The 26401-nt window shown below is 46.5% G+C and overlaps 1 protein-coding gene across 4 annotated transcripts in view; it reads right to left on the bottom strand.

The window, feature by feature from the left end:
- Positions 1 to 26401, bottom strand: part of ATP11C (ATPase phospholipid transporting 11C) — a 192471-nt gene that overhangs the window by 11944 nt on the left and 154126 nt on the right. For 3 of the 4 annotated variants that reach the window (XM_069747029.1, XM_069747030.1, XM_069747032.1), the window contains exons 19-28: positions 22362 to 22625; positions 18456 to 18624; positions 18080 to 18182; positions 16114 to 16259; positions 14542 to 14601; positions 11425 to 11552; positions 10259 to 10394; positions 2943 to 3008; positions 2587 to 2690; positions 1997 to 2150 (exon numbers count right to left, since the gene is read on the bottom strand). In XM_069747029.1, coding sequence (XP_069603130.1) covers positions 1997 to 2150; positions 2587 to 2690; positions 2943 to 3008; positions 10259 to 10394; positions 11425 to 11552; positions 14542 to 14601; positions 16114 to 16259; positions 18080 to 18182; positions 18456 to 18624; positions 22362 to 22625 — 1330 coding nt within the window. Of the gene's footprint in view, positions 1 to 560; positions 672 to 1996; positions 2151 to 2586; positions 2691 to 2942; positions 3009 to 10258; positions 10395 to 11424; positions 11553 to 14541; positions 14602 to 16113; positions 16260 to 18079; positions 18183 to 18455; positions 18625 to 22361; positions 22626 to 26401 lie in introns of those variants that run through there. The other variant, XM_069747031.1, reaches the window with a different exon arrangement.

Here is a 26401-nt window from a genome sequence, read left to right on the forward strand (position 1 = left end):
GACCATACAGGACGCACTGCATCAGAGTGCATTTCTGGGGTGGGGGAGCAAATAAACAACAGTCTGCATGGGATGGAGATCAATGGTTGTGTTTGTCATTTCCCTCTTTTTCGGCATCAATGTTTGTCAGTAAAAGGGAGGACATTCCTGATGAGCTGTAGCAACAGAAGCGGCACAGGAATGAAGCTGTGTTAGTCCACGAGAGCTAGCGAAGACAGAGCAATCCTGACTACAGAGGTCACGTCCAGCATGTATTACCCTGGGGGGTCACATCTGTATGTGAGACATCTGAAGGTAGGAGTAGGTTACATACTGATCCTGAAACTTAGTGCAACTTATTTTTAACTCAACCACTAACCCTATATCGAAATAATATTTATCATGCTAAAAGCCTCTATAACTTTTCACCTTAGTAACAAGCATAAGCAATATCTAAAAAACACGTACGAAATACTAATAAAATGTGGATTTACTCGTAGAGCAAATGACCATTAATGAGTTGAAGAAATGTTGCACACACCAGTGGAAAGAAAAGATTAGCCAATAATTTAGGAAAATGAAAGTAGTAAGCCAAATTCACCTTAATCACTCCAAGGGAAACTGTGAGTACTGGAGGTTTGAGAAAGCATGAAGATAGTGGACGTTCCTGAGGAAGGCAAGTGTTTTGTTACCTGGTCCGAAGCAGAGACAGGGGGCAGGGAGAGAAGGAGGATCAGTAAAAGGAAGACAAGATGGTGAGAGGTAAACCGTCAGTAAATAGCACACACAGAAGGGGCAAGCAGGGAAGGCACACATAGTACAGAGTACACAGGTCTTTCTAAACCAGATAGTGAGATAAAGACATTCATACCAAAGAGACTATAGTGTTAGTCAAGCTGGTTAACCCTTTAGTGGCAAAGACCACACAGACAGCTTGGTCCACTAACCAGCTGGCCCAACAAGTAACATGTAGGTGGCAGAACAGAATCTGCATAGGGCAATTGATAAATACTAAATCTGAGGTCTAAATCTTTGCGAAAAGAAATCTGTCCTCATTTTCTTAGCCCCCTTAACTGCGATCATGAATAAATCCAGCATCTTAGGGCCAAGACCTCCTGAGGCGTCCACTGGGCGTTCAGAAATTTACCATACGCCCTGTGTGAAGAACGCCAACCTCTTCCTAAACTCCTCCATTCTGCTGAAGGCTCAAGGTCTACTGAAGTAGATTTTGGATCACACGGGAAACCTCAAGAGAAGTTCAGCTTGAGCAGATGGGAAAGGCTTGCCTCGGGTAACACAGGACCCGTCATTGCTGAAGTGCCACTCAGCAGACACTTCAGGAGCCATTTTCATCATATGTTAGATAAAAATTGGTTGTCTGTGGTATGCGTTATTAGTAACGGGGAACCTGAACATTTGCACTTTTCACTACCAGCCATGAAGTTCTGCTTGCAGCGTTGAGGGTCTGACATGATAATGGATTCCCTTTATGCCTCACCCTTGTAGTAACTTTGAGTCACTAGTAACTTCCCCCAACATCTAGCTACAGCAGAAGCCATGTCGGTAAATTAACAAGTGTCTGGATAAAGGAGAATTGAGGTAACATCCCATCATGTCACTGAAGTCCTCTGAGCCCCGATGTGCCACCTACAAGAAGTAGAACCACCGTGTACAATACACTATCTCCAGCCCAGGGGTTTGGATCACACACGTGATTCCCCTGTGAGCAGGAGAAGCGGAGAACAAACAATTGATTAAGGAACTGAAGCCGTCAGGGGCCAACTTCAATCTGATAACAAGCTGCTATCGGACGGGCCATTACTGGTGAAACAAACATTTACTACATTTCCCAACACAAAAGCAAATTTCTAACAAACTCCACAACCGGGAATATTTATAAGACTGTATTCATGGCCAGGAGCTATAATATTCACATCACAGGCCTCTTTTCTAGATCTTTATTTGGCAAACCAATGTTTGTGTTCAATAAAAAGTACAAGGGCTTCGGCTCTCTTACCTTTTGGCCCGCACGCCTAACATTTCTTAGAGTGATGAGCAATATTTCCGGATAAAGGCTTATAAAAATCAGTAGAATGATGGCAAGCCAAACCGACACCGAAGTCAGCATGTGAGAAAACACAAAGTACATTCGCTGCTGTCTGAGGAATGGCCTAGAAGACAACCCAACAGTGGAGAGAAAGGTTAGAGCAACTACCAAATAGTGACAAAATTCACATGGGTCGGTCCTGTATGCTTATTGTGGAATCGGGACAAAGCACAAAGCAAAAAAATGCTGCAACCCCTGATCTGCAGGCAATCACAATCTATCCCTAAAGCGGTTCCATGAGCTGCCGATCTCTATCGATGGATCTTCAGGAGCACACCGCTCCCCAGCCTTTTGGGCTGTACTCCTGATTTGTGGACCGTTGAGACCAGAAGCTTGGTTTCGCCGCGGGTTACACCTTGAGCTCGGGCATGGCCAGTGTATACCTACAAAGACGCAAGTTCTTCTGACTGCTGTACATTTTTCTTTTACACAATAGTTTTACTACAATTTCTGCTGGTTCCATGTATGTTTTAATACATGCAGGTTTTTGTGAAACTTACCAAATGATTCCTCCCCAAAATATTGAGAAGATCACATAAAAAGCCAAAGAGCCCCATATGACCAAATGATTCAACCATGTCCAGTATCGAGTATCTAATGCAAGCTGTAAAAGGAAAAAAAGTCACCTTATTAAAAATCATAGATCAGCAGAAAATTTTAGTCAAATATATTAAGTACTGAGTACATAAAGTAATAATAGGAAGGTAACTACTGATTTTACTTCCTTAATGAACCCCAAAATAAATGGTAAATAATAGGCTGTGATGATGAGGAACTGAACACCTGCAAATCACCAATACGTGCACCGCCTGCCCTACAACCATACATTAGCATATATAGAAAACCGTGTCTTTACCTTTAATGTGACTGTAAACACTAATGTAGTGAACACAGTTGTCCCGAAAGACCAGTTTCCAAATACCTGAAAGATCACAATAATCACAAATCATTATTTAGGAACAAAAGTTAGGATGAGACTAGTGATGAGCGAACGTGTACCGCATGTCTCACGGTTGTTAGACAGCCACAGCACATGCAAGGACTAACAAACAGACAATCCCTGCATGTGTTGTGGCTGTTGGAAAGTGGCTGCAGGTGGACTTATTTCTTTTAACAAGTTAGCAGGTTTTTGCTATGTAATCTGAGAGCAGTATGATGTAGGAGCTGAGACCCTGATTCCAGCGATGCATCACTTATTGGACTGCTTGGTGCAGTTTTGATAAAATCCCAGTTTTCTCTGTTTAAGATCTGCAGAGCTCAGAATGCAGAGCCCTGTATGACCCCGCCCACACCCCTGGTTGGAAGCTTTTTGTGTACACTGTGCATTGCCAGCAAGCTGCCTATGGGTGGTAGAGGTGGGGTTATGCAGAATAGCCTGACTGTACTGCACGTGAGACCTAGTCCTGCTGTGATTATTTCCTGCTGATAAAACAATGACTATATTGAAAGTACAGCACACAGCATAGTAAGTGACACATCCCTGGACTACGGACATCTGCTCCTATAATATGTTGCTATCAGTTTAAACTGCAAAAACCTGCAGACAGATTCCTGTTGTGAATTCTGTGGCTGAGTTCACTTCTGTGGTCACAAGTGGTATTGCAGTCTCTGGGCTTCCTCCCTCAGGTGTTTTGGTGAGCTCGTTGGCTGCCTTGCTATTTAGCTCCACCTGAGTCTGTCTTCCTTGCTCCTTGTCAATGTTCCAGTGTTGGATCTGAGCTACTGCATCTTTCCTTGGGCCTGCTGCTCTGCTAGATAAGTGCTTCTAGTTTGTTTTCTGTTTTTTCTGTCCAGCTTGTTATTATCTTTTGCTGGAAGCTCTGAGAAGCAAAGGGGTGCACCGCCGTGCTGTTAGTTCGGCACGGTGGGTCTTTTTTGCCCCTTTGCGTGGTTTTCGTTTTAGGGTTTTTTGTAGACTGCATAGTTCTCTTTGCTATCCTCGCTCTGTCTAGAATATCGGGCCTCACTTTGCTGAATCTATTTCATTCCTACGTTTGTCTTTTCATCTTGCTAACAGTCATTATATGTGGGGGCTGCCTATTCCTTTGGGGTATTTCTCTGAGGTAAGTCAGGCTTGTATTTCTATCTTCAGGCTAGTCAGCTCCTCAGGCAGTGCCGAGTTGCATAGGTAGTTGTTAGGCGCAATCCACTGCTGCTTCCAGTTGTGTGAGGATAGATCAGGTACTGCAGTCTACAGAGATTCCACGTCTCAGAGCTCGTCCTATTGTTTTGGGTTATTGCCAGATCTCTGTATGTGCGCTGATTACTGCACGCTGTGTTGCCTGATTGCCAGCCATAACAGTACAAGGAGCCGATTCAATGATTTCCAATAGAGGGAAAAAAGAAATCCTGACATCATTTTTTTTTCTTAGCTCTGTCTTCAGTCTTTTTTTCCCCTAGACATTAGAGTGCTTCAGGACACAGCTGTGGACATGGATATTCAGGCTCTGTGCTCCTCAATGGATAATCTCGTTGTAAATGTACAAAAGATTCAAGATACTATTGATCAGAAATCGATGCTAGAACCAAGAATTCCGATTCCTGATTTGTTTTTTGGTGACAGAACTAAGTTCCTGAGCTTCAGAAATAATTGTAAGCTATTTTTGGCCTTGAAACCTCATTCTTCTGGTAATCCTATTCAACAGGTTTTGATTATTATTTCTTTTTTGCGCGGCGACCCACAGGACTGGGCGTTTTCTCTTGCACCAGGAGATTCTGCATTGAGTAATGTTGATGCATTTTTCCAGGCGCTGGGATTGCTTTACGATGAGCCTAATTCAGTGGATCAAGCTGAGAAAAATCTGCTGGCTTTATGCCAGGGTCAGGATGATGTAGAAGTATATTGTCAGAAATTTAGAAAATGGTCAGTACTCACTCTGTGGAATGAATCTGCACTAGCGGCTTTGTTCAGAAAGGGTCTCTCTGAAGCTCTTAAGGATGTAATGGTGGGTTTTCCTATGCCTGCTGGTTTGAATGAGTCTATGTCCTTGGCCATTCAGATCGGTCGTCGCTTGCGCGAGCGTAAATCTGTGCACCATCTGGCGGTATTGTCTGAGAGTAAGCCTGAGCCTATGCAGTGCAACAGGACTATGACTAAAGTAGAACGGCACGAACACAGACGTTTGAACAGACTGTGTTTCTATTGTGGTGATTCTACTCATGCTATTTCTAATTGTCCTAAACGCACTAGGCGGTTCGATAGCTCTGCCGTTATTGGTACTGTACAGTCCAAATTCCTTTTGTCCATTACCTTAATGTGCTCTTTGTCATCATATTCTGTCATGGCGTTTGTGGATTCAGGCGCTGCCCTGAATCTGATGGATTTGGATTATGCTAAACGTTGTGGATTTTTCTTGGAGCCTTTGCAGTGTCCTATTCCGTTGAGAGGAATTGATGCTACACCTCTGGCCAAGAATAAGCCTCAGTACTGGGCCCAGCTGACCATGTGCATGGCTCCTGCACATCAGGAAGTTATTCGCTTTTTGGTACTGCATAATTTGCATGATGTGGTCGTGTTGGGGTTGCCATGGCTACAAACCCATAATCCAGTATTGGATTGGAACTCTATGTCGGTAACCAGCTGGGGTTGTCAGGGAGTACATGGTGATGTTCCATTTTTGTCTATTTCGTCATCCATTCCTTCTGACATCCCAGAGTTCTTGTCGGACTTTCAGGATGTATTTGAAGAGTCCAAGTCTGATGCCCTTCCTCCGCATAGGAATTGTGATTGTGCTATCGATTTGATTCCTGGTAGTAAATTCCCTAAGGGTCGTTTATTTAATTTGTCCGTACCTGAACACACCGCTATGCGCAGTTATGTGAAGGAGTCCCTGGAGAAGGGACATATTCGCCCATCGTCGTCACCATTGGGAGCAGGGTTCTTTTTTGTAGCCAAGAAGGATGGTTCGCTAAGACCGTGTATTGATTACCGCCTTCTTAATAAGATCACTGTTAAGTTTCAGTATCCCTTGCCATTGATTTCTGACTTGTTTGCTCGGATTAAGGGGGCTAGTTGGTTTACTAAGATTGATCTTCGTGGTGCGTATAATCTGGTGAGAATCAGGCAGGGAGATGAATGGAAAACGGCATTTAATACGCCCGAGGGTCATTTTGAGTATCTGGTGATGCCGTTCGGACTTGCCAATGCTCCATCTGTTTTTCAGTCTTTTATGCATGACATTTTCCGTGAGTATCTGGATAAATTCTTGATTGTTTACTTGGATGACATTTTGATCTTCTCAGATGATTGGGAGTCTCATGTAAAGCAAGTCAGAATGGTTTTCCAGGTACTGCGTGCTAATTCCTTGTTCGTGAAGGGATCAAAGTGTCTCTTCGGTGTGCAGAAAGTTTCATTTTTGGGGTTCATCTTTTCCCCTTCTACTATCGAGATGGATCCGGTTAAGGTTCAGGCCATCCAGGATTGGACTCAGCCGACATCTCTAAAAAGTTTGCAGAAATTCCTGGGCTTTGCTAATTTTTATCGTCGCTTCATCTGTAATTTTTCTAGCATTGCCAGACCATTGACCGATTTGACCAAGAAGGGTGCTGATTTGGTTAATTGGTCTTCTGCTGCCGTGGAAGCTTTTCAGGAGTTGAAGCGTCGTTTTTGCTGTGCCCCTGTGTTGTGTCAACCTGATGTTTCTCTTCCGTTCCAGGTCGAGGTTGATGCTTCTGAGATTGGTGCAGGGGCGGTTTTGTCACAGAGAGGTTCTGGTTGCTCAGTGTTCAAACCATGTGCTTTCTTTTCCAGGAAATTTTCTGCTGCTGAGCGTAATTATGATGTGGGCAACCGAGAGTTGCTGGCCATGAAGTGGGCATTCGAGGAGTGGCGTCATTGGCTTGAGGGTGCTAAGCATCGCGTGGTGGTTTTGACTGATCATAAGAACCTTACTTATCTTGAGTCTGCCAAGCGCTTGAATCCTAGACAGGCCCGTTGGTCGTTATTTTTTGCTCGTTTTGATTTTGTGATTTCATACCTTCCGGGCTCTAAAAATGTGAAGGCGGATGCTCTGTCTAGGAGTTTTGTGCCCGACTCTCCGGGGTTATCTGAGCCGGCGAGTATCCTCAAGGAAGGAGTCATTGTGTCTGCCATCTCCCCTGATTTGCGGAGAGTGTTGCAGAAATTTCAGGCTAATAAACCTGATCGTTGTCCGGCCGAGAAACTGTTCGTCCCTGATAGGTGGACTAGTAAAGTTATCTCTGAACTTCATTGTTCGGTGCTGGCCGGTCATCCAGGAATCTTTGGTACCAGGGAGTTGGTTGCTAGATCCTTCTGGTGGCCATCTCTGTCGCGGGATGTGCGTGCTTTTGTGCAGTCCTGTGGAATTTGTGCTAGGGCTAAGCCCTGCTGTTCACGTGCCAGTGGGTTGCTTTTGCCCTTGCCGGTCCCGAAGAGGCCTTGGACACATATTTCGATGGATTTCATTTCTGACCTTCCCGTTTCTCAAAAGATGTCTGTCATTTGGGTGGTCTGTGATCGCTTTTCTAAAATGGTCCATCTGGTGCCCTTGGTTAAATTGCCTTCCTCCTCTGATTTGGTGCCTTTGTTCTTCCAGCATGTGGTTCGTTTACATGGCATTCCTGAGAATATTGTTTCTGACAGAGGTTCCCAGTTTGTCTCGAGGTTCTGGCGAGCCTTTTGTGGTAGGATGGGCATTGACCTATCTTTTTCCTCGGCCTTCCATCCTCAGACTAATGGCCAGACCGAACGAACCAATCAGACCTTGGAAACATATCTGAGATGTTTTGTTTCCGCTGACCAGGATGATTGGGTGTCATTTTTGCCGTTGGCTGAGTTCGCCCTTAATAATCGGGCCAGCTCGGCTACCTTGGTCTCTCCATTTTTCTGCAATTCTGGGTTCCATCCTCGTTTCTCTTCAGGACAGGTTGAGTCTTCGGACTGTCCTGGTGTGGATTCTGTGGTGGACAGGTTGCAGCAGATCTGGACTCAGGTAGTGGACAATTTGACCTTGTCCCAGGAGAAGGCTCAGCTTTTCGCTAATCGCAGACGCCGTGTGGGACCCCGACTTCGTGTTGGGGATCTGGTTTGGTTATCTTCTCGTCATATACCTATGAAGGTTTCCTCTCCTAAATTTAAACCTCGTTTTATTGGTCCGTATAGGATTTCTGAGATTCTCAATCCGGTGTCTTTTCGTCTGACCCTCCCAGACTCCTTTTCCATACATAATGTATTCCATAGGTCGTTGTTGAGGAGATACGTGGCACCTATGGTTCCATCTGTGGAGCCTCCTGCCCCTGTTTTGGTGGAGGGGGAATTGGAGTATATTGTGGAGAAGATTTTGGATTCTCGTGTCTCTAGACGGATACTCCAGTATCTGGTCAAATGGAAGGGTTATGCTCAGGAAGATAATTCCTGGGTTTTTGCCTCTGATGTCCATGCCCCAGATCTTGTTCGTGCCTTTCATGTGGCTCATCCTGGTCGGCCTGGGGGTTCTGGTGAGGGTTCGGTGACCCCTCCTCAAGGGGGGGGTACTGTTGTGAATTCTGTGGCTGAGTTCACTTCTGTGGTCACAAGTGGTATTGCAGTCTCTGGGCTTCCTCCCTCAGGTGTTTTGGTGAGCTCGTTGGCTGCCTTGCTATTTAGCTCCACCTGAGTCTGTCTTCCTTGCTCCTTGTCAATGTTCCAGTGTTGGATCTGAGCTACTGCATCTTTCCTTGGGCCTGCTGCTCTGCTAGATAAGTGCTTCTAGTTTGTTTTCTGTTTTTTCTGTCCAGCTTGTTATTATCTTTTGCTGGAAGCTCTGAGAAGCAAAGGGGTGCACCGCCGTGCTGTTAGTTCGGCACGGTGGGTCTTTTTTGCCCCTTTGCGTGGTTTTCGTTTTAGGGTTTTTTGTAGACTGCATAGTTCTCTTTGCTATCCTCGCTCTGTCTAGAATATCGGGCCTCACTTTGCTGAATCTATTTCATTCCTACGTTTGTCTTTTCATCTTGCTAACAGTCATTATATGTGGGGGCTGCCTATTCCTTTGGGGTATTTCTCTGAGGTAAGTCAGGCTTGTATTTCTATCTTCAGGCTAGTCAGCTCCTCAGGCAGTGCCGAGTTGCATAGGTAGTTGTTAGGCGCAATCCACTGCTGCTTCCAGTTGTGTGAGGACAGTTCAGGTACTGCAGTCTACAGAGATTCCACGTCTCAGAGCTCGTCCTATTGTTTTGGGTTATTGCCAGATCTCTGTATGTGCGCTGATTACTGCACGCTGTGTTGCCTGATTGCCAGCCATAACAGATTCCCTTTAAACAATTGGTTAAAAGAGCACAAAAGTAAACACACTATGCATTTCGAAGCTGTACTGGCCTGGTGTGTTTAGTATTTGAAAAAAAATAAATAAATAAAGAAAAAAAGAAAAAAAAGACAAAAAAAAAAAAAAAAAGACATTCCAACTATTGAGAGGAGTCTCGCCCCTTACTTCCAATGGACGCAACAGTTACTGTTTAACAATTACACCTGCAGCCTCCCTACTGTAGTCTCTTTTTTTCTACCCGAGAAAAAAAAAATAATCTACCTTTGCACATTGAATGCAGAAAAATAAGAGCATCAACCATAATAATTGATCATCTACCAACTATTTGGCCACATTTTCAGTCCAAATCATTAAAAAAAAAAAAAAAAAAGCTTCAGGTAACATCAGAGAGCATTTCGCTTGATTATCATGAAACGACTGTCTTTAACCCTGCTGTTGTCTTCGGTCTGGGGAGACCGATTTTGAACTTTGGTATTTTTTGGGGTGTTCAAGATGCGGTTCTGAAACTTGTGGTTGATTGACTTAAATGAGGATGGGTTGGTCGGCCACATGTTTCAGAGCCGCATCTTGAATATTTTAAAGAATATTGAACTTCAAGGTCGGTCGTTTTTGACCGAAGACAAAAGCAGGGTTAAGAACACTTACGGCAGCATAACTGCAGCTTTGGCAACTGCTTGACAAATACAGTAGGGAAAAAGATATTCTGAAATGAGACTTATGGACTTCCATAATAGAAAACTGATTGCAGAAAACTTTTCCTGTATTTGAGGGTTTTTTTAAACCAAAAAATCCTTATGAATTAGCACAATGTAAGTTATCTCAGAGACATCTTACTTTGTGCCAATGAGATATAGAATTTACAATGGAGCATAAGAAAGCATTATGTATATATTAGAGTCCAAGTATACTCTACCTGACCATTACCATCCAACGAAGGATTCTGGAACAAGAAATAAACTCCAAAGAAAAATACCAGTCCTTCAAAGGCTCCCAATGCGGTCCAGTATAGAAAAGGCAGCCACTGCAGCATTGCGTTATCGGAGATTCTCCTGCAATGGGTATGAGAGCCGCGTTACTACAGAGAACCAGCAGAATCCTCGCTAGGGCGATGTGCACACAGAGGGTTTGGGAACAGAAACTAAGCGAATATCTTCCAAATCCTCTTCAAAAGTGCATAACTTCAAAAATGTGCGAGTTTCTGCTGAAAGAGTCAGCAAAAAACTGTGTGCATAGCACAAGGGTATGTGCATATGTTTTAAGAGGTGGTTTTGGAGCAGAAAACCTTCAAATCTTCCTCTAAAAATGTTTTGCTCTGTTTCTATCTGAAAAAAAATATGATAATGACAATTGGATGATGATTATGACGGTGGAGGCGCGACCGGGACACGGTGGAGGCGCGACCGGGACACGGTGGAGGCGCCACCGGGACACGGTGGAGGCGCCACCGGGACACGGTGGAGGCGCCACCGGGACACGGTGGAGGCGCCACCGGGACACGGTGGAGGCGCCACCGGGACACGGTGGAGGCGCCACCGGGACACGGTGGAGGCGCCACCGGGACACGGTGGAGGCGCCACCGGGACACGGTGGAGGCGCCACCGGGACACGGTGGAGGCGCCACCGGGACACGGTGGAGGCGCGACCGGGACACGGTGGAGGCGCGACCGGGACACGGTGGAGGCGCGACCGGGACACGGTGGAGGCGCGACCGGGACACGGTGGAGGCGCGACCGGGACACGGTGGAGGCCCGAACCGGGACACGGTGGAGGCCCGAACCGGGTCACGATGGAAGATGAGGATTCTGCATTGTGTAGTAGACATTCACTCCTATAGGCTTCATATACAGTAAGTCCTATTTTCCCTGCAGCATCGCTGACATTGAAAGCTGTCCTCAGCAGTAGATGGTCTGCAGATAAAATGTGATTGTAGGGGAAACTAGTTGCAGGACTCCCCATGATCTCTCTAGGACAGTGATCCTAATGAACATGTATAAATGTAGCATTACATTAGGACCAGTATGCCCAGTATGGACATCGCTGCTTGGTGGGAGAGTTATGCTGGTGGTGGTTTATACTTACATATATAACTTAGGATTTGCTACCAGCGTTTCAATGCTGATGTGTTGTTCTAACAGACTGTACGCCAGGATCGGCATGGAGGTGAAGCAGATGTTGTACATGGTCAGATATGCAGCATCATAAAGTGGCTGCAACAGAGAAAACACAATAGTTACTTATTTTTCGTCCGTATTAGAAGCATACGTAACGCAGGGGAACATTCATTCAGTGTGCAGATTTCGCAATATTTCGGTTTCTTGGACCTAAATGTGTGACATGCAGGAATATATATTATAGAGACAGTAATGGACACGGCCACACACTTTATACTGAAGTCATCCAAACCCACAGATGTTGGTAGATGACCCTTTGTGTATGAGTGACGCCCGACAGTCACCAATTACATGGCTTTTTGCTCTGTTCATATCAGCTACCAGAGCTGCCTATATGATGCAGTTTCCAGGACTGTAGCACTGAACTTCTCCACCAGGAGTGATGGTGAAGGATAGGGACAGAATCTTATATCAAACATAATGATGATGACTGCACAGTGCCTTCACACAGGGGTAACGCAGAAGATCACAGCTCAGACTCCTTTTCTGAATTCTGACAATCTATTAGTTCACTTAGGAGAATATGGAAGTAGGGATGATCACAACGTCCTCTCAGCTGGCAGACATGGCACGGAGATGAGATTTACAGCAGAGCTTAGAGGAACAACATGGAAGACTAAAGCTGGAGGCTGCAGGGAAGAAAACAGAAGGCTGAACTACATGGAAGTACCTCATGGTCTCTAACAAAAGCGCATAGTGTGACAATCCGGCTCGGGGGTACAGATTTAGAAAATAAAACTGGGAGTGTTTCTTTAACATTCAGCTCAGTGATATCAGACGTGTATGGCTGGCACGGATCATTATTCATTTGCTTCCTTAATGTAAAAATTAATCAAATTTAATTCTACAGTCTTAAAGGAGAACGAGTCACTGGATTTGTTTTTTCTTTATTTAATCTGCGTTCCTCCTACAATTGTTGCTGCTCCACTGACTGTGGAATATTTTTTTATCTTTTATGCCCCAGGAAATAATGATTCTATTTTACCTTCATACACCACACAACTTTTCTGCTATCGTTTGCTTTATCTCCTCTGACGCTAGCCGTTCAAATCACGACCTCGCCCCCATAGTTCTCGGATGAAGGGTAAATTGGCATCGTCATTACAGGAGATAAGGAGCATAATATGGAACAGATGGGCACAGAAGTTTAAAGAAACTAAATCCAGTGAAAGGTCCTGTTTAATCAAAGATGGCGAAGCATTCAGAGAGGGGACATCTTACATTTAGGGAAATGATCTCCAAAATCTGACACAAATCTGTCAGAGGTCCGCTCAAGAGGGGACACAGGCAGAAAAGGGCCCCAGTGCAAGAACATATGGAGCCTTTGTAGTCCAATAGTTCATCACAATGAACAATTCCACTGACTTTGGAGGAGGAAATGCCCCCCACCCCCTTAGTTCTTGGGCCCCGGTGCGGTTGTATAGCTTACACCCCTGGTCTGCTCCTGGCCGCCTGTTGTCTCAGCTCAGGGAGGAGGAGAGATTGTACACAGCAGATGAAAAGGAGCGATTGAGGAAAAACACTTAATTTACTGTTTACACGGACCTAATAGCAGCAGTGATCGGTAAAGTTCTCCTGATTAGTGGATATTTACATGCCTTTACACAGGCAGACCAAAGTAAAAAAGGTGCAAAAAGCAATTTGTTATAGATTGTATACATAGGACAATGCATCACCGAGAATGATCATCTTTTGGGCTGCACAAAAGATCATTTCACACGATAAACAAGTGATTTGCTCATTCATCGGCAGCCTATTTACATGGAAAGTTATGGTGCAATGAGCGTTAATAAGAACACTTGGGTACCATAATCGGTATAAATGCACGCTAAGGCTGCAGATAGGAAAGCACAGTGATCCTTCATAAGCTGTAGAAGGAAAATCACTCCAGGAATGAAGCTGTACTGGATGCATCGAACCAACAATACAGCATGTATTACTGGGAGGAACACCGCCAAGTGCGAGAAGTCTGAACACAATAGAAAGCTGCAAACATAAGAGGAATGAAAATCTATGAAGGAATGAAGATTGCAGAATGAAAAGAAAAGGTAGCCACTAACGTGAAAATCACTTTTTCCAGGCTGGGATTGTACCTTCGGGATTATTTGTGTCACTAGAGGACACACACGTTTGGCACAATATAGAACTTTTTACAAGTTGTGGAGCTAGTAGAGAAGAGCTATTCCCCTGTAAGACTTATTTTATTGGTGGTGTTATTGCTGGAACATCAGCTTCATGTTTATTCCTCCTTGCCTCACGCTTGTAAAACTACTAAAGGTGACGTCGTACAATCTTTAGATCAGTACCTGACTGCTGAAGACAACGCACATATCAAAGCAGAGCCAAAGCAAGTCCGCACCTAGACAGATCTCTCCCCGCACACCCTAGAACCATTACCGCACCCTGCTGCCACGCTTATCCCTCATCGGCTCTTACACAACTTGGAGTCAAAAGCTGCCCAGTTTTGCTTTTATTTTTACTCCCGTTGCTTTCTTGAGTATTCCAATTTTAGTTGTTTTTTTATCCAACATATGGTTTAGAGAGTTGGGCCTTTATATGGTCTTTACCAAGCAGCCATGGCTCACGGGATTCTCTGGGGACATGGTAAAAATCTTTTGTTAGAGTCAAAAGTAACCATTGTTTCTCTTATTTTATTCTCTCTGCTCTCCTTAGCATTCCTTATTTTAATCTGCTATATGGTTCGAGATAGGGGCCATTTTATTTAGTGCAAATTTTTACAGTCTTTACTAAGCGGGAATTGCTAACAGGATCCTCTGGGGCGAGTCTCTAAGATGATTTGCATAATGATCCTGTGAGTAACAACCGTAAAAATGAGTCCTAAATTATAAAGACCCCTATATCTGGAATCATATGGTGGATTTAAAAAAAAAAAAAAAAAAATCACAATACTCTGGGGAGCAACGGGAATGAAATAAGAGCAAAAAGTGGTCACTGGTGAGAGGCCATCGTTAACTAAAGGCAAACAGAGAGTCTTCTATATAATATTAGTGGAATCAGTGCTTACCTGTTGTGAAAACCCACAAAAGAACTGGTATAAAAACTGTGGCAGGATGAAACACAGGTTCTGCAAAGAGAGGAGTAAAAAGCAGGAGTTATTCTACATCACCGGTGCCACCTATGGCATAAGAGAGGGGTGACACTAAAGATAGGAGGCTCAGCCATGGTTCCTGTATGTAACACACAGGAATCCATCCTATTGAGATCACCCATCTCTCCAGTGGTACTGATGAGATAGCCGCAGCCATCGGCGCCCGAGGAGGTCTACAGGCACTTTACCGTCAAATGCAAATTCAGCAAACTCCGGTAACTTTCTTGAACAGTAAGGCCATGTTCACACAGTGCGTTTTTTACCGCGGAACCGCGGCGGTTTTGCCGCTGCGGTTCCGCAGCTGTTTTCCATGCAGGGTACAGTACACTGTACCCTATGGAAAACAGGACACACTGTGCACATGGTCCGGAAATTGTTAAAAAAAAGACGCGCTGAATAGCTCCCGGAAAAAAGAAGGAGCATGTCAATTCTTTTTCCGGAGCCGCAGCGGTTCTGCACCCATAGACCTCCATTGTGAGGTCCAAACCGCAGTAAAACCCGCAGATCAAAAATATATCTGCGGGTTTTACTGCGATTTGATGTGCAGAACCGCTGCAGCAGGAAGTGCGGGGAGCGGGCGGAAGTGCGTGGGCGGAGTGTGGCTGCCCCCCCCCCCGTGTTCCGATCCCGCCCCCCCGTGCTCCGATGCCCCCCCCCAGTGCTCCGATGCCCCCCCCCAGTGCTCTGATGCCCCCCCCGTGCCCTAATCTCCCCCCCTTATACTCACCCGGCGTCCCGGTGTCCGTCCGGCCGTCTTCTCCCTGGGCGCCGCCATCTTGCAAAATGGCGGGCGCATGCGCAGTGCGCCCGCCGAATCTGCCGCCGGGAGATTCGTTCCAAAGTGCATTTTGATCACTGAGATATAACCTATCTCAGTGATCAAAATAAAAAAATAGTAAATGACACCCCCCCCCCTTTGTCACCCCCATAGGTAGGGACAATAAAAAAAATAAAGAATTTTTTTTTTTTTTTTTCACTAAGGTTAGAATAGGGGTAGGGGTAGGGTTAGGGGTAGGGTTAGGGTTAGGGGTAGGGTTAGGGGTAGGGTTAGGGTTAGGGGTAGGGTTAGGGGTAGGGTTAGGGGTAGGGTTAGGGTTAGGGGTAGGGTTAGGGTTAGGGTATTTTCAGCCATTTTAACCCTAAAAAAATTCCTAGAAAACACACAGACTCTGGCTAGAAAACTGCATCAAAAAAACGCATCAAAAAACGCATCAAAAAACGCATCAAAAACGGACCAAAAAAGGACCAAAAAAAGGACCTGCGTTTTCTGCCAAGAGCTGCAGTTTTTTAAAAAACAGTCAGGAAAAAAAAAGGATGGAAATCCTGAACGTGTGAACATACCCTTACTTTGCTCGTTATCAGAGCCAAGCTAATGCAGAATCAGTGATTAACACGGATTTTCTGAGAAACCATCCTGCACAGCAGACGATCTGTGCGTTACCGGGATGGATACGGTTTACCTTGGTCATAGTATTATGCAGGTCTTACCTTATAAAAGAAATACTGTACAAGGTGCGCTATCCTGACGTAGTACAAGTGGCCGTGAGCTAAAAGAAGCTTTTTTAAGTGCTTGAATTTTGGCACGGCATAGTCGCTGTTTCTCGCCGCTTGGCGACCTTCTTTTCCTTTAATACCTGGAAGAAAATGACAGATTTTGTAAAATTCTGGAAAAAAAAAAAAAAAAAAGGGGAAAACTTTTTAAAAAGGTATTTCCCACTAATCAGCAAACAAAAAATAATGTGTGTAATCACAGACCCTTACACAATCTAGCAGACCCAAGGGACAACCCCTATGGCCGTCTTTACAGATACCGGTAAGGGTTAACATTTGTAAGCATTTGTTGCAGATTTTAGCACTTTTGTTTTTCTTTTACTGTACAAGCAGATTACCTTACAGATGTTATTACCGGATTTTACCCTATGTATTACAAGAGGGTGAAATCCACAGGGAGAATGTGCAGAGACGATTGACATCTGTGCAGTATTTCTCTTTGCCTGCGCTGGATTTATGAGATTTGTGAAAGGCAATTTCCTTCTATTTGACAACATTTACAGGGGCAGCCATGCTGATAAAGGAAGAAAGTTCCACTCTCCCAAGGAATCTGCTCCCGGCTGGGACAGTGATGCGATGACATCCCAACACTCCAAAGGGCCACAATATCCCTTTAAATTCCTGTACTCTTTACCGCAACTATAATACCTGCCAGATTATCTGCCTACAAATCTGACTTGAAATGCGGATCCGCTAAAGTTTAAGCATTCCCTTTAAAAAGGAAAAAAATCAAACACACAGGCCAGAAAGCAACACTTCTGGAGTGATCTCCTATGACTGCATTCACGTTTTCTGGGGAAGGGTGCCGTATCCCTATGACGTTCCGGAACCTGGCACGATTACAGGCCGTGTTCACACGCCGCATTTTGTGCCCCAAGTTGAATTTTAACAAATGACATTCAACACAACGTAACCACAATGTAGGAATTATCACAATCTGATTAAAAAAGCGTGTTTCAAGTGGATTGAAATGCTTGAGAAAAAAAATAAAATAAAAAAGCAAGTTACTTTCTATTAAAAATCCTCTCCATTATCAATTATTGGAGGTTTTTTTTAATGTTCTAGTGTACTGCTCGTTTCCTAGGCTACCGACCACCAAGCAGTTCCAGAGTGGCAGGTTTCCTAGGAAAAAAGCACGTTGTCTGTGAGTGCTACGCTCTACGGCGGGCTCGCGGTGCTCTGAAACTAGCTGGATCAGACCGGCCTCCATGCTCCATGTTCAGGAAAAGGGACATTAGAACAACCCTTTAAAAGGAGTATTCCCATCTACAAGATCCTATACCAGTATATAGCAGGAGTAAAAATAATATTAGCAAATACATCTAATTAGAAATGTAGTATAGTTCTTCTCATTCGCTGTGCCACTTACCTCAAGGGCAGGGATTTGCAGTAGCTTAGGTATTCATAGTTACGACTACTCACATACTGACAGTTACTTAGATATAAATAATTATAATTATATTTATTTATATATTGTTGAGAGTTTTCTGCTATGATTTAAATTGAATATATGTGGCTCTGATCTATTTAATTACATTCAGTTACTTAGATAGTAAGCGGTTAGTGGTCATAATCATGGATAATTAAGCTACTGCAACGCACTGTACATGAGGGAAGTGAAAGAGTGAATCAGAAGAACTATACTACATTTCTAATTGGAGGTAGTTGCTAATATTATTACTACACCTACTACATATTGGGATAGGGTGTTGGAGATGGGAATACCCCTTTAAGTCCCAGTCCAACCCTCACAACTGCTATAAATAATATACACCCTGCTGTATTGTCTGTACAGGGAGGAAATCTGTGTGTTAATTCAAGAACCACTCAGAAAAAGAACGTTTAAAATAAAAAAAAGAAAGATAATTCATCATTTTATTTTGCAGCTCCAGCGATGGCGTACCGATCCCGACGTGTGCTTCCAGTATCATGCTGACATCATTGGCTCCATCTCCCACAGATAGTGTGATTGGGTTTCCTTTAGTATTTTTCACCATTTTAACAATCTGAAAAATAAAATAACAATACATTAAAAAAAAAGAAAAAAAAAAAAAGATCAATTACATCTTCAATAACAGCATTTTTCCCGGGTGAGCAATATAAGGAATCGTCTATAAAAATATTACCCAATTGTTGTTCCCCACAGAGTATATTAGAGAAGTCTGTCCGCTCTGCGCCCGGTACACACACGATCACGGTGTACGTCAGTAGAGACCACGCTCAGAGCCACTGTACGTCCACACATGGTGCAATCAGTACATGCTGCGACACATACATACCTGTGCTTTCTGCAATGGCGCCATACGACAGCACAACACCGCAGTACACTTCAGACAAATCTGTAGAAATATGTTTTTATAATGACTGGAGCTGCAGTTGGAATTTAATATTAGAGACAGGGTGGATCCGTCAATGATCAGCCCGTAATCCTGGCTTCCTGTCCAGCTCCTGAAACAGAGGAAACTGAGGCTTACTCATGTGACGCGGACAGGCAAAATATATTATATGTACCGCATTTTTCGGACTATAAGACGTACTGAGGGTTTAGAGGAGGAAATTATAAAAAAAAAAAAAATTAAAGCAAAAAATGTGGTCAATTCTGTACTTAAAATCCCCCTATCCTGGTATGCACGGCCTCCTCATCCCCATCCTGGTATGCATGGTCTCCTCTTTCCCCCATCCTGGTATGCACGGCCCCCTCATCCCCATCCTGGTATGCACGGCCTCCTCATCCCCATCCTGGTATGCATGGTCTCCTTTTTCCCCCATCCTGGTATGCACGGCCCCCTCATCCCCATCCTGGTATGCACGGCCTCCTCATCCCCATCCTGGTATGCATGGTCTCCTTTTTCCCCCATCCTGCTATGCACGGCCCCCTCATCCCCATCCTGGTATGCACGGCCTCCTCATCCCCATCCTGGTATGCATGGTCTCCTCTTTCCCCCATCCTGGTATGCACGGCCCCCTCATCCCCATCCTGGTATGCATGGTCTCCTCTTTCCCCCATCCTGGTATGCACGGCCCCCTCATCCCCATCCTGGTATGCACGGTCTCCTCATCCCCATCCTGGTATGCATGGTCTCCTCTTTCCCCCATCCTGGTATGCACGGCCCCCTCATCCCTATCCTGGTATGCACGGCCCCCTCATCCCCATCCTGGTATGCACGGCCTCCTCATCCCCACCTTGGTATGCATGGTCCCCTCAGCCCCATCCTGGTATGCATGGGCTCCTCTTACCCATCCTGGTATGCATGGCCCCCTCATCCCCCCATCCTGGTATGCATGGATCCTCATCCCCATCCTGGTATGCATGGTCTCCTCTTCCCCCATCCTGGAATGCATGGCCTCCTCTTTCCCCCATCCTGGTATGCATGGCCCCCTCATCCCCCCCATCCTGGTATGCATGGCCCCCTCATCCCCCCCATCCTGGTATGCATGGCCCCCTCATCCCCCCCCCCGTCCTGGTATGCATGGTCTCCTCATCCCCATCCTGGTATGCATGGCCCCCTCATCCCCCCCCCATCCTGGTATGCATGGCCTCCTCATCCCCATCCTGGTATGCATGGCCCCCTCATCCCCCCCCCCCCCATCCTGGTATGCATGGCCTCCTCATCCCCATCCTGGTATGCATGGCCCCCTCATCCCCCCATCCTGGTATGCATGGCCCCCTCATCCCCCCCCCATCCTGGTATGCATGGTCTCCTCATCCCCATCCTGGTATGCATGGCCCCCTCATCCCCCCATTCTGGTATGCATGGCCCCTCAGCCCCATCCTGGTATGCATGGCCTCCTCATCCCCATCCTGGTATGCATGGCCCCCTCATGCCCCCATTCTGGTATGCATGGCCCCTCAGCCCCATCCTGGTATGCATGGCCTCCTCATCCCCATCCTGGTATGCATGGCCCCCTCATCCCCCCCCATCCTGGTATGCATGGCCCCCTCATCCCCCCCCCCCCCCATCCTGGTATGCATGGCCCCCTCATCCCCCCCCCCCATCCTGGTATGCATGGCCCCCTCATCCCCCCCCCCCATCCTGGTATGCATGGTCTCCTCATCCCCATCCTGGTATGCATGGCCCCCTTATCCCCCCATCCTGGTATGCATGGCCCCTCAGCCCCATCCTGGTATGCATGGCCTCCTCATCCCCATCCTGGTATGCATGGCCCCCTCATGCCCCCATTCTGGTATGCATGGCCCCTCAGCCCCATCCTGGTATGCATGGCCTCCTCATCCCCATCCTGGTATGCATGGCCCCCTCATGCCCCCATTCAGGTATGCATGGCCCCTCAGCCCCATCCTGGTATGCATGGCCTCCTCATCCCCATCCTGGTATGCATGGCCCCCTCATGCCCCCATTCTGGTATGCATGGCCCCTCAGCCCCATCCTGGTATGCATGGCCTCCTCATCCCCATCCTGGTATGCATGGCCCCCTCATCCCCCCCCATCCTGGTATGCATGGCCCCCTCATCCCCCCCCCCCATCCTGGTATGCATGGCCCCCTCTTCCCGCCCCCCCATCCTGGTATGCATGGCCCCCTCATCCCCCCCCCCATCCTGGTATGCATGGCCCCCTCTTCCCGCCCCCCCCCATCCTGGTATGCATGGCGCCCTCATCCCCCCCCCATCCTGGTATGCATGGTCTCCTCATCCCCATCCTGGTATGCATGGCCCCCTTATCCCCCAATCCTGGTATGCATGGCCCCCTCATCCCCCCCATCCTGGTATGCATGGATCCTCATCCCCATCCTGGTATGCATGGCCTCCTCTTTCCCCCATCCTGGTATGCATGGCCCCTCAGCCCCATCCTGGTATGCATGGCTCCTCATCCTCGTATGCATGGCCCCATCAGAAAAACATTAAAAAAAACCATTACACTTACCTCCACGCACATAGTCCTGGCGTGCAGAGCGGTGAGTATTTCGGCAGCTGTCCTTCGGCTTGTAATCATGGCTGTCCCTCTGCAATGCGCTGCTTACAAGCATAAAGCAGCTGCTGGCACCAGAACAAAAGGCTGGGAGGGAGCGCATGAGGGTAAGTGTAATGGTTTTTGTTTTTTATGTTTTTCTGATAGGGCCCTGCATCCCAGGACGGGGATGAGTGGGACATGGCTACCAGGCTAGAGATAAGGGGGTCATGCATTTCAGGATGGGGACCAGGATAAGGATTGGGTCACGTATATCAGGATCAGTGCCCTTAGGGGATCTGAACTGGTGATCGCTTTATTGCTTGTACTAATAGTAAACTGCTGTGGCCCTACAGCTGTGCTTCATAGATATACCAAGATGGCGATTACAAGGTCTTCAGAAGGCCCCCCATTCTATGGTAGCACACTGGCAGCCCTCAATGTCACTTTCAAACCTTTTAACTGCCAATATCATAGATTGACTGTGGCATCTAAATGGTTAATAAGCCGTGATCGGTGCTAGCTCCGGCTGCTGCCGTTAGTCAGGTGCCTTCTGTATAAGGCTACTTTCACACTAGCGTTTTCTGCAATCCGTCACAATGCGTCGTTTTGCAGAAAAACCGCATCCTGCAAAAGTGCTTGCAGGATGCGTTTTTTTTGCCCATAGACTTGTATTGACGACGCATTTGCGACGGATTGCCACACGTCACATCCGTCGAGCGACGGATGCGTCGTGCTTCTGCGGACCGTCGGGAGCAAAAAACGCTACATGTAACGTTTTTTTGCTCCTGACGGACCGCTTTTTCCGACCGCGCATGCGCGGCCGGAACTCCGCCCCCACCTTACAATGGGGCAGCAGATGCGCCGGAGAAATGCATCCGCTGCCTCCATTGTGCAATGCGCTAAACGCTAGCGTCGGAATCTCTCCCCGACGCATTGCGACGGGGAGATTCCGACGCTAGTGTGAAAGTAGCCTAACACAGCTTAATTCATTAATTTGTTCAGGTACAAATTAAGAGAGAAATTCAGGTCTCTCACAATCAACCAGTATGGGGCGCTACCTGCATATAACACAATGCAATAGACTCCGTCTTTTGAATGAGAACAGTAGGACTCCTATCACTTATGTAAATGGATTCAAAGGGATTATGGAGTCCTGAAAATCATAATAATGATGATCTGACTCATTATATTAAGAAATTCATCAGCACAAAGTCCTGAAAATGTGTGTTTGTTTTTTTTTTTTAACATAAACTCATTTGAATATCTTGAGATTCTTACCTTTTAACACTCCCTTTTAATTTGGGCGCTTCCTGCACCAGCTTCCGGTGGTACTCTAGGAGAAGTTCCTGCAGGCGATCCTCTTTTCTTTCGTATTCCTCCACGCTTTTGGTTGTCAGCTCCAGCAGCTCCGTGGTATTCTGAAACAGTCGACAGGCGTAGCACGTGGACTTGGCCGTCTCCATTTTGTCTCCGGTGAGCACCCACACCTTCATGCCTGCGGCATGGAGAGCCTCGATGGTCTCTGCAGCCTGTTCCTGGAGCCTATCAAATGCACCAAAAACAAGAAATACAAGAAAAAAAGTTAAATTTCTGCTATAGAGAAACTACATTTTCTGCTTGTCAATTAATTCAATTTTATTTTTGATCCACAAACATAGGCGTCATCCCATAATCTTAAATGGATAAAATTGCCAAGGGCTTGGAAAAGCAAGCGGCTTTGCAACTTATCTCCTTGTAAAATCCCTTCATACCCAAGAACTGAGGGATGTTTAATGTTATAATTTACGGCTCATTGACCTGGCTACTGGAATGAATCAGAGGTGGACATATCCTATTTAATGAGTGCAATGATTACAAGCTCTTTGCTGTAGAGCTTGAAAGCGCTGCTCTGCACCTAGCGGGATCTGGTGTGCTTTACTGCTCTTCTGCTTCAAACATGCTGTAGATGTAAACCATGGGAGAGAGCACAGTATGGACCCGAAGGGCAACCAAGCCGCTCATCTGACCTGTCAATCCTCCGGAGTGCACAGCACCCCCAGCAAGGCAGCCGAGTGGCAGAAGAGAAGGGAATTCCTCAAGTACGAAGAAAAGAACAACTCTTTCAATGGTCATTGTCATTTCAAAACAACTTGTCCTCATTTAATAGTATTGATGAAAATTTGAAATCACTAGTCGTGGAGAAAAGTTGTAAAACTCCATAAAAAACATCTCCGGAAAGGAGACATATCATCCGCACATTGAACATATGGGATTAATTATAACTGGGGAAGTAAGAAAGAGCCGTCACTTCAACCTCCATTGAAGTAGGCCCTTCTGGTTATGAACAGTTAATTACAACAGTGGATCTGCTGAGAGCCAGTCACCAAGTCTAGAATTTCTATACTCTGAGGTGGAGAAGTACAATTCCTAAGGCAAGAGCTTCCTCGGTTTAAAATAATTATCTCAGACACTGTGCTGCCAGTGGTCAGTAATGAGTATTGGGATTTGCATTTATCTGATATTTATAGGAGATATATTTTCAGCATTGTGGCAAGTATCGAACATAACGCATTCACTCACATCACTGTAAGGCCGGCCTAACACCTCCAACGTAATATCAAACAGATGGATGATGCTATCCATGCCATGTTTCATCTCTACAGAAAGATAAAATCGTGATAGGAAACATGACAACAACATCTCCCGCCTGGGACCTCCAGGGGCAAAGATATACTGAAAGTTAGGGATCTTATCTTCTGAAGACCTAGATTTCCCATGACCATGGTTGGCTCCCTCCCCACACTGCCACCAGGCAGGGAGGCGGGCTCCCCGCCCCCATTAGGCAGGGAGGCGGGCTCCCCACCCTCACTAGGCAGGGAGGCGGGCTTCCCACCCCCACTAGGCAGGGAGGCTGGCTCCCCGCCCCCACTAGGCAGGGAGGCAGGCTCCCCGCCCCCACTAGGCAGGGAGGCAGGCTCCCCGCCCCCACTAGGCAAGGAGGCAGGCTCCCCGCCCCCACTAGGCAGGGAGGCTGGCTCCCCGCCCCCACTAGGCAGGGAGGCAGGCTCCCCGCCCCCACTAGGCAGGCTTCCCCCACTATACAGGGAGGCAGGCTCCCCACCCCCACTACGCAGGGAGGCAGGCCCCCCACCCCCACTAGGCAGGGAGGCAGGCTCCCCGCCCCCACTAGGCAGGGAGGCAGGCTCCCCGCCCCCACTAGGCAGGGAGGCTGGCTCCCCGCCCCCACTAGGCAGGGAGGCAGGCTCCCCGCCCCCACTAGGCAGGCTTCCCCCACTATACAGGGAGGCAGGCTCCCCACCCCCACTACGCAGGGAGGCAGGCCCCCCACCCCCACTACGCAGGGAGGCAGGCTCCCTCCCCCCACTGCACAGAGAGGCAGGCTCTGCTACCATCCCCAGCATCTCTGCTGAGTTAAATGGAGGCTAATAAATCCTCACTTCTGTAATCTATCCCGGACTGAACACGGCAGCGGCTTTGTGCAGGAATAATAGTCTGCGGCACAACAGATCTGCATTGTTCAGGTGGTGATTGATCTGAACATGGATGACAGACTGCAGTAAAACCGCTCTGTACAGTGTGCCGGACAGGAAACCATCTTTCTTAGAAGAATTCAAAGCTCCAGTGGCTGCGGATCTTAAAATAATAATCTTTATTTTTACATAGCGCTAACATATTCCGCAGCGCTTTACAGTTTTCACACATTATCATCGCTGTCCCCGATGGGGCTCACAATCTACATTCCCTATCAATATGTCACTGTAGTGTGGGAGAAAACCAGAGAACCTGGAAAAAACCTACACAAACACGGGGAGAACATAAAGCTCCTCGCAGATGTTTTGCTAACCACTGAGCCACTGTGCTGCCCTATACAATTACATTCGGTCAGGACAACTTTCCTTAGGAAACTAGCAGCATGGCTGTATAGGCCCTAGTACAACAATGAAAATGCTGGCTTTCTAGTAACCAGAAATGCCAGTGCTGAGAAGTCACGCTTAGCAGGTATACACAAAATAGCCCAGAAAAAAATTGGGGACATGTTCCTCTCCTCCGGATGCATCAGCACACCCCAATGCAGTTCCGGGCTAATGTGCGTGTGGCTTCAAAATCTGATTCTGCTCCATCATCAGATTAGTACAAAGGCGGTATCATATTTAGTGTTGTACCAGGACCTACACAGCTACGCCGATAGTCTCACTAGTAAAATCATACGGACAAGTTCCCTATAAAAAAAGCTGAGGTCTTCTAGATAAGATGGTTTCCTAATAATAATGAAGGCTGAAGTATCAGGCGTCTTATTTGTGCAATGAACACAAGCGTACAAGGCCAGCGGAAATAGTCCCGTCACCAGAAATAAAGATACGGCTGGAATTTACAGATGTTGCAACTGAAAGCAGCAGAAGGGACTGGTAATAAACGGGAGTCATTACGCTGCACAACGCCCCACGTAGGACGGCCGTGTATCACGTTACAGAGCTCACTGACACGGACGCCCGACCATGCACAATATGATGCTGGGGATGGATCTTAGCTTTATGGGAAGACGCTGATACAGACCACCAGCTCAATCTGCATAATCGTATCCCTCCAGACATCGACCAGAGACCACCACTGCCTCACCCTGCTCTATCAGAAACATGCAAACATCCCGGCTCCGTAAGAAGGAAACCCACAATAACACGGATTGCTGTTGTGGAGACAAACATTTATTGCACGGGAAACAAAGGGCGATTTATGAAAGTATTTTCTGTACGTCAAAGGGGTTTTCTAGGCACGTACATCGTATGGGCACTGCAGTGTGAACAGAGCTTTACGTGCTGCACTGAGTTACAAACAAGACAGAATTCTTGAAACGCCTTGCAAATAAAATGTGATTATTTTATAGTTGGGGGAGAGGGTTTTCCTTAACCAGAAAACCCTTTAAATCAATCTTTTGCATGAGCGGCCCCAGCACCACCAGTAGAAACTCACTTTACTTCTCATAACTCGAGAGAGAGAGATAATAGGTAGACGATAGATAAATAATAGACTTTGGAATAAAGGTTGTGTTGTGTACCAGAACCTGCATTGGTCCGCTCTGCTCTCCTCTTGTGCACACTCACTAATATATATCAGTAGGTGTGAACAAGATTAGGGCAGAGCGGACCTGTTAATATATATACTGTACATGTGTATCTGTGCAATTCGTGATAAACTCGGCACACACCAATTAGCTTGCAGTGAACAAAGGGGGATATTTATTAAATGAGGTAAAGTACATACAGACGTTTCGGTCTAATCAATAGACCTTCCTCAATGTACTGAAACAAAATACAACACAT

The sequence above is a fragment of the Ranitomeya imitator genome, chromosome 2, assembly GCF_032444005.1.
Source record: "Ranitomeya imitator isolate aRanImi1 chromosome 2, aRanImi1.pri, whole genome shotgun sequence".
Classification (NCBI taxonomy): domain Eukaryota; kingdom Metazoa; phylum Chordata; class Amphibia; order Anura; family Dendrobatidae; genus Ranitomeya; species Ranitomeya imitator.